The sequence below is a fragment of the Nicotiana attenuata genome, unplaced genomic scaffold, assembly GCF_001879085.1.
Source record: "Nicotiana attenuata strain UT unplaced genomic scaffold, NIATTr2, whole genome shotgun sequence".
Classification (NCBI taxonomy): Eukaryota; Viridiplantae; Streptophyta; class Magnoliopsida; order Solanales; family Solanaceae; genus Nicotiana; species Nicotiana attenuata.
Window position 1 is genome coordinate 8337 of NW_017677372.1, and position 8689 is coordinate 17025.

Sequence of the window (8689 nt, forward strand, 5' to 3'; positions counted from 1 at the left end):
AATTCCAATTTTTCCCACAATTTTCATGCCTAATTCCATGATATAATCTTGATTTAACTTGGAAATGAGTAGGAGTAGCTTACCTTAACATAGATGACGAAATCCCTCTTTGAAGCTCTCCAAAAATCGCCCCAAGCCATGAAAAATGGGTGAAATGAACCAAAACCCCGATTTAAAACAAGTCTTCTGCCTCCAGTGATTTCCGCTTCTGCGGAATTATTTCCGCTTATGCGGCTCTGCTTATGCGGTCAAAACGCCACTTCTGCGGCTCCTTCCCAAGCCTCCCAGCTTCCGCTTCTGCGCTCCCTTTTCCGCAGGTACGGTCCCGCATCTGCGGCTTACTGACCGCATCTGCGGTCCCAGCTTTCCTCACCAAAATCCGCATCTGCGGTCTTCCTGGCTGCTTCTGCGGCGCCGCACCTGCGGCCCCCTTTCCGCAGGTGCGGTTATGACAGCAACCAGCAGTCCTCCACCTTCCAAAAATCCCTTTTTTTTTATCCGTTAACCACCCGGAATCCACCCGAGGCCCCCGGGACCTCAACCAAACCTACCAACCAATCCCAAAACACATTAGGGACTTGCTCGAGGCCTTAAATCATATCAAACAACGCTAAAACCATGAATTGCATCCCGATTCAAGCTTTATGAACTTCGAAATTTCAAACTTCTATTTTCGATGTTTAAACCTATCAAATCACGTCCGATTGACCTCAAATTTTGCGCACAAGTCATATTTGACATTACGGACCTACTCCAACTTCCGGAATCGGATTCCGGCCCCGATATCAAAAAGTCCACCCCCGGTCAAACTTCTCAAAAACCTTCAAATTTCTATCTTTAGCCAAGTACCTTCAAAAGGCAAGTTTCTCTTTTGAAAGTCAAGAAATAATATCTAACCCCTTTTTTATTTTTTTGAAATTCATTTACACGTTCGATATGTTTTAAGCATTTTAAGTTGGTCAACAAGGTTGCAAGTATTACAAGAAAGCATGCTTTTGGGCTCTAAACTACCCTGACTAAAGCATAATAGTAGCTACGCACGGACTCTCGTCACCTCGTGCGTACGTAGCCCCCGAAAATAGGAGTACCTAACCAATTAACTCACCTATGGGGACAATTCCCTCTTACAAGGTTAGAAAGGAGACTCACCTCGCTCTGAAGATCCATAATCGGCATTCCACGCCCTTCCGAAGACTCGAATCGATGCTGAATGCAACAAAGCTAGCCAATAATTATGCAAACCCATTAATATATGATCAACTAATCATAATAGTCCAATTTATAACAATTCTTAACCCCGATCGAAAAGTTGGCAGAAACGCCCTCGGGCCCACGTGCCCGGATTCCAAAATTTTTCGAAGATAAAGTTGACCCATAACCTCACGAACTCAAATATATAATTTACTCTCAATTCCATATCCAAAATCGTGGTCAAAATCCAAGAATATTAATTTTTTCTAGGTTTTCCCTCAAACCCCAAGTTTCAACCAATTTTCATGCTCAAATCCGAAGCAAAACCATGTATTTAGCGTATAATGAGTGGGAACAACTTACCTTGACATAGATGGAGAAAATCTCTCTACCAAAAGCTCCAAAATCACCCAACCCGAAGTGAAAATGGGAGGAAATGAGCCTACACTCGATTTTTAAAGATAGCTCACTGCCTCCGGTCCTTTCGCACCTGCGGACCAAATGCCGCTTCTGCGGTCCGGGCTCCCAGCCAATTCCGCTTCTGCGCCCTCTCCTCCGCAGATGCGGTCTCGCATCTGTGATAAAACGACTGTATCTGTGGTCCCAGCCTGGCCGTCCATTTTTCGCTTCTGCGGCTCCGCACCTGCGGCCCTAGTCTCGCAGGTGCGGTTACACCAACAACCAGCAACTTCAGCCTTTCCAAGATTCCATTTTTGATCCGTTAACCACCCGGATTCCACCCGAGGCCCCCGGGACCCCAACCAATCATACCAACCGGTCCTAAAATACATTACGGACTTGCTCGAGGACTCAAATCATATCAAACAACGCTAAAACCACGAATCGACCCCCAATCCAAGCTTTATGAACTTTAGAATTTCAAACTTCTACTTTCGATGTTTAAACCTATCAAATCACGTCCGATTGACTTCAAATTTTGCACACAAGTCATATTCGACGTTACGGACCTACTCCAACTTCCGAAATCGGAATCCGACCCCGATATCAATAAGTCCACTTCCGGTCAAACTTCTCAAAAACCTTCAAATTTCTATCTTTAGCCAAATAACTCCAAAACGACCTACAGACCTCCGAATTCACTTCCGATCGCGCTCCCAATACCAGAATCACCATACGGAGCTATTCCCAGACTCGGAATCCCAAACAGACATTGATAACACTGAAATGCACCTCAACCCAAACTTATAAAATTCCTCCAAAAATGCTAACTTCCACAATAGGTGCCGAAACGTTCCTGGGTCTTCCAAAACCCTGTCCGGATATACGCCCAAGTCCGAAATCATCATACAACTTGCTGGAACCTTTGAATCCCGATTCCGAGGTCGTTTACTCAAAAATCCAATCTTAGTCAATTCTTTCAACTTAAAGCTTCCGAAATGAGAATTCTCTTTCCAAATCAACTCCGAACTTCCCGGAATTCAATTCTGACCATGCGTACAAGTCATAATACCTGAAGTGAAGCTTCTCATGGCCTCAAACTGCTGAACGACGCGCTAGAGCTCAAAACGACCGGCCGGGTCGTTACACAACACACAATCCAACAATGTTTTTGTTACCTTCTGCAATGATAAGCAACAACGAAGATGAAGTAAACATGGAGCTTATACCGATAACATCAGATAGAATTGAAGTAATTGCTGAAACTTCTAGTACTTCTCAGAAATCAAGAAAAAGAGTGAGGAGAAAGCTGAAAGAATCTCCACCATGTAAAATACTTAGGCACGATGCATTGCCTGAGGAAGTAAAAGTCGGATCAATTTTTGAGAACAAACAAAACGTGACTAAATTTTTCTGCAGCTTGGAGATAAACCAGAAAGTTGAATTCACTGCTGTTAGATCATGTTCCAAGAGATACGAGCTGAGATGCATCGTGGAGAAATGTGGTTGGAATGTACGTGCTACCAGAATAAAAAGGTCCACACTATTTAGGGTGATAAAATATCATAGCTATGAATGCTTGGTTGATGCAAGAAAATTAGATCAGAAGCATGCTACATCAAATTTTATAAGTGAACAAATTATAGAACATGTTCGAGACAAAAAGATAGAGGTTACCCCAGACTTTGTAGAAAATGAAATGAAAAAGAAATTTGGAATTGACATTGGTTATCACAAGGCATGGCGCACTATTCAAAAAGCTGTTGCTTGCATAAGGGGAACACCGGAAGAGAACTACCAGATTCTTCCTTCATACCTACACATGATGGTTGCACAAAAACCCAGGAACGTACATAAGCATAAAAAGAGATGAGCAGAATAGGTAAGCAAACCAATACTAACCATCAGCCTGAAGTTTCAAATGTTCGTATTTGAAAAACTTCACACCTTATGATTTGTTTTTTTGTGTTTAACTGTACAGATTTGCTTACATGTTCTATGCTCCTGCGGCATCAATAGTTGGTTGGTCCTACTGTAGACCCGTTATTGCAGTAGATGCAACGTTTTTAAAGTCAAAATATCGTGGTGTTCTATTTGTTGCTGTATCAAAGGATGCAAACAATCAAATCTTTCCTCTATCTCTTGGTGTAGCAGATTCAGGAAACAATGAGGCATACATTTGGTTCTTCGGGGAAATGAGAAAAGCAATTCAAGTCCGTCGTGAACTGGTTTTCTTGTCAGATAGAAACCAATCCATTGCAAATGGGATTAGAAAAGTTTATCCTGAAGCTCACCATGGTATCTGCCTCTATCACTTTGAAAAAAATTTAAAGCAAAGACATGCAAAAGCCATGGTAATAAATCTTTTTCAAAGTGATGCAAGGTCATATAAACGTGAAGATTTTAGTCAGTTAATGTCCCAACTCAAAAGTGTTGACAAAAAAACATACAATTACATAATGGAAGAGCCTCCAGAGAGATGGGCTCGATCGTGGTTCCCACGGCGACGTTATGATATGCTAACAACAAACATGGTAGAATCAATGAATTCCGTTTTACTAAAAGCGAGAGAGATGCCTATTTTAAGAATGTTAGATTTCATCCAAGAAAAGTTGGGAGATTGGTTTTACGAACGGAGAAAAAAGGCAAATGAAACTTTTCACAGAGTATCAATATGGGCAGAAGAAGAGATGAATAAGAAGATGGACTTGGCTTGCAAAATATTTGTGAGTATATTTATTAACTTCAGCTTTTTATATCTGTTGCAGTGATTTCCTGCTAATATTTAAAAAACTTCAAAAAATTTCTTTTTGAATACACTAATATAGTTTATCTTAATTTTTTATTCCTTGTTAGGTGTTCAACCTTGATTCAATGTTGTTTAGAATAAATAGTGAAGGAATCGAATTCATTGTGGACTTAAAAAAGAGAACTTGTGACTGCTTGGAATTCCAACTTGATGAATTGCCCTGTCCACATGCAATTGCTGCTATTAATAAGAGATATTTGCAGAAATCTGATTACTGCTCAAATTGGTATTCAAAGGAAACATGGTTGAAAATATATGAAGGACATGTCAATACCATGGGAGATCAAAAATCATGGGATATACCACAAAATATAGTGTCTGAGATCACAAAAACTCCCGATGTAGAGATTTTACAAGGAAGAAGACAAAAGAAGAGTCATATCCCTGCGACTGAATCAGTACCATTGAAGTCTACCAAATGCAGTCGATGTAAACAAGTTGGGCATAACAGAACAACTTGCTTGTCTTCTCCAGTACCTCATCCATATTCCAAGAAACACACTGAAAAATACTCCAACCTTCAATAATTCTTGGTCTGAATTTAAACTTTCATTATTGTATGATATATTTGAAATGTAATTTTTTTCATAGGAATAAAAAAAAGCTCTTGGACTATTTTATATACTGCTAAAGTACAAATCACTCATTTTTGTTGCGCAGGCTTACAGGTTTGATTGCATTTTAAAAAAGTATGCAATGACTTCAGCGAGAAAAAGCTTCAGGTTACAGTATGTGAAATACATATCCTTAACAAACACACAAACACACACACACACACACACACACACACACAGACATACGCATACAACACACAAAAGAAAGGCATGTACAAACAAAAGCTTCAGCATCTCTAGGCTGAAGTTATAGAAAATGAACTTAATAACTTCAGCATATTCTCTAATGAATATGCTGAAGTAAACAAAAAAGCACAGCATAAAAACATAAAAAAGGATTACAAAAACTAAACATAAAAACCAACTAATTGTATTAACTTAGAACTGACTAGAAGTAAAAAGCAAATACCAACAATAACAAGGATAATGCAACAGAAAGCTAAGAAGAAAGAGGATGAGAATTACATTGATCCAGAAAGAGATGAGGACAACACACAAACTACAAACAAAAACTTCAGCCTCTATGGGCTGAAGTTATACAAAATGAACCTAATAACTTCAGCATATACAGAATATGCTGAATTAAACAAAAAAGTACAGCATTAAAACATAAAAAAAGGATTACAAACACTAAGCATCATCATCATCATCATCATCATCGCAGTACTCCTCAATTTCTCTAAATATCTCATCATCATCAGTATCGGAGATAACTATAGGGTACTCATGCAAAAGACCACAGAATCCAACGAGATCATTCTTCAACTTGTTGAATTCATCACGCAGCTGACTTTGTTCAACGATTACTCTATCCATAAGAGAAAGAAGAGTCTTGAGGTTGTTTTGAAGCTTGGAATAGTCGTCCCCGATGGGAAACTTAAAACTATCAAACTGCTGCACAACCTTGTCAAACGAGGTTGAATAACCTCCACAACTACGTTCCAGGTTAAGCCAGTTCTGGAATGATTCATTGGCAAAAAACTGTGGTCTGATTCTCTCCCAAACAGCCTTTATTTGATCCCACAAAAGCATAAGATTAGACATCGGTTTGTTATTGTACCACTCACACTTCAAACTCTCTCACTTCTGCATAATTTCATCCATATTTGGCTTCCTACTTCCGCTTGCACCAGACATTGTTTCTTTAATAAAAGCTAAAAGACTAAGGATGAATATAAATTTAAAGAATTATGATGAAAGTCTATGAATGACTATGAAATTTTCAAGTTAAGAGATTGTTAATATAGACAAAGAGTGCACCTAATCAATTTAATATCTATAAATGTAAAAGTAACTTTTCAGGTGTTTTTACTGTTTTACGTTCAGAGAAATTGAATGAAACAAGATAAGTAGGTGGTAAAACAAGTATGTGGTAAATGCAAAAAGAAATATAACTTCAGCCCTAATAAGCCCACAGTTTTTCTATAGTAAAAAAATAACTTCAGCCTGAAAATTTTTCACATAATCAATGTAAGTGCAAAAGTAACTTTTCGAGTCATTTACTAAATGGTCAAACAAATTTAAATGAAAGATGAAGTAGGTGATAAAAGACAAAAAGTAGCTAGTAAATGCATAAAAGATAAGTATCAAGTTAAAAAAATACCAAAACATGCTGAAGTTTTTGTCATAAGCTTTTTTAAAAACTTCAGCAGAAACGTAAAGCTTATTCAAAAACTTCAGCCCAATGTGCTGAAGTTATTTAGTTCATTTCTAAAAACATCAGCACTTGATAAGCTGAAGTTTTTGTCCTGGATTCAATAGCTTTTGTCGTAAAGCTTTTTTAAAAAGCTTCAGCTCAATGTGCTGAAGTTATGTAGGGTATTTCTGAAAACTTCAGCACTTGATAAGCTGAAGTTTTTGTCCTGGACTCGATAGTTTATGTCGTAAAGCTTTTCAAAAAACTTCAGCAGTTTCTGCTGATGTTATTTAGTGTATTTCTAAAAACTTTAGCACTTGATGAGCTGAAGTTTTTGTCCTACAATCGACACTTTTGTTATGACTTTTAACAAAAACTTCAGCTTAAAAAGCAGAAGTTATTTACTTCATCCTGAAGTTTATCATGCTGAATTTCAACAAAAATATACTTAAAATTCATGAAAAAAGACACAAACATATTTGATTCAATCCAAGTCAACTGAAAAACTAATTAATGCGAATAGAACAAAAATTTAAAAGACATCACATAATTCACACAAAATAATGTATATTCACAAAATCCAATTTTGTTTTCACTTAAATCCTTGAAAAAAAAAGAAAAAATTAGTTTTTTGTTTACAAGTTATTCTTTATTCAAAAAATTCACAGAGTGTCTTCATATTCTCTGTTGCTCTTCTTGGGTTTCTTAACCACTTTCCATGAGTCCAAAGATTTGCAGCCAATTCTCTGTTGAATACCAATGCATGCCTTAGGTTATAGAACTCTAAAATTCTCTTCCAACTGAACTTTACTACTATGATTTTTTTAGGAACTCCTGTCTTCTTTCAAAACAACTTTACTACTATGATTTCATGCTTACAGATGAGACCTACACACTAGCAAATCTCAGTGTCAAACTTAAGAGATATGCCCATGCTGAAGAGCTCCTGGCATAATAACTTTGCACCATATACACATCAACCTTCACTATGTCTTCAACTGATTCACAGAAGCGGCAATACAGGCCCCTTACTTTACCACCTTGTACGGACCTCTGAATTACATTTGCCATATTCTTGCATTTCCCACATATGTGCATCTGGGAGGAGTCACTAAGTGTGAAAAGGCGTTCATGCAAATTCGCTGCAGCACCATGAGCTATAAGATAGTCACGCTCCATTTCACCAAATTTAATTCCACCGAAGCTTTTTCTGTCAGCCACAGGTTGGCGAAGTTTACTACTATGATTTTTTTAGCAACTCCCGTCTTCTTTCGTAAAGCTTTACGACAATAACTTCATTTACTATATGGTCAGAGAAATTTAAATGGAAGATGAAGTAGGTGATAGGAGATAAATGACAAAAAGTAGCTAGTAAATGCAAAAAAAGATAAGTATCAAGTTAAAAAAATACCAAAACATGTTGAAGTTTTTGTCGTAAAGCTTTTTCAAAAAACTTCAGCCCAATGTGCTGAAGTTTTTTTGTGTATTTCTAAAAACTTTAGCACATGATAAGCTGAAGTTTTTGTCCTGGATTCAATAGTTTTTGTCGTAAAGCTTTTTCAGAAAAAAACTTCAGCAGACACTGCTGAAGTTATTTAGTGTATTTCTAAAAACTTCAGCACTTGATAATCTGAAGTTTTTGTCCTGGATTCAATAGTTTTTGTCGTAGAGCATTTTCAAAAAACTTCAGCACAAACTGCTGAAGTTATTTGGTGTATTTCTAAAAACTTCAGCACTTGGTAAGCTGAAGTTTTTGTCATACAGTCGACACTTTTGTTATGACTTTTAACCAAAACTTCAACTTAAAAAGTAGAAGTCATTTACTTCATGCTGAAGTTTTTTCAACAAAAATGTACTTAAAATTAATGATAAAAGACACAAACAAATGTCTGAACAAAAGTCAACTAAAAAACTAATTAATGTATATTCACAAAATTCAAATTTTGTGCACCAAATACTCTAATCAAAAAATTCTCACAGAGTCTCTTCAAAATCTCCATAATCATGTCCTTGTTGTTCTTCTGGAGTTTCATAGCCGCT

At 37.2% G+C, this 8689-nt stretch overlaps 1 protein-coding gene across 1 annotated transcript; it reads left to right on the plus strand.

Annotated features, from left to right (window-relative positions):
• The first annotated feature begins 2755 nt into the window (after window positions 1–2755).
• LOC109221387 lies at window positions 2756–4361 on the plus strand. Its single transcript, XM_019385871.1, has 2 exons — window positions 2756–3447; window positions 3572–4361. The coding sequence occupies exons 1-2, from the start codon at window positions 2756–2758 to the stop codon at window positions 4359–4361; spliced, it is 1482 nt and encodes a 493-aa protein (XP_019241416.1).
• The last annotated feature ends 4328 nt before the right edge of the window (window positions 4362–8689 follow it).

Bases quoted from the DNA above. Each gene is read 5' to 3' on its own strand.
- LOC109221387 (XM_019385871.1), top strand. From the start codon at position 2,756: ATGTTTTTGTTACCTTCTGCAATGATAAGCAACAACGAAGATGAAGTA. The intron at 3,448-3,571 runs GCATAAAAAGAG...TTAACTGTACAG, and splicing joins AAACCCAGGAACGTACATAA to ATTTGCTTACATGTTCTATG.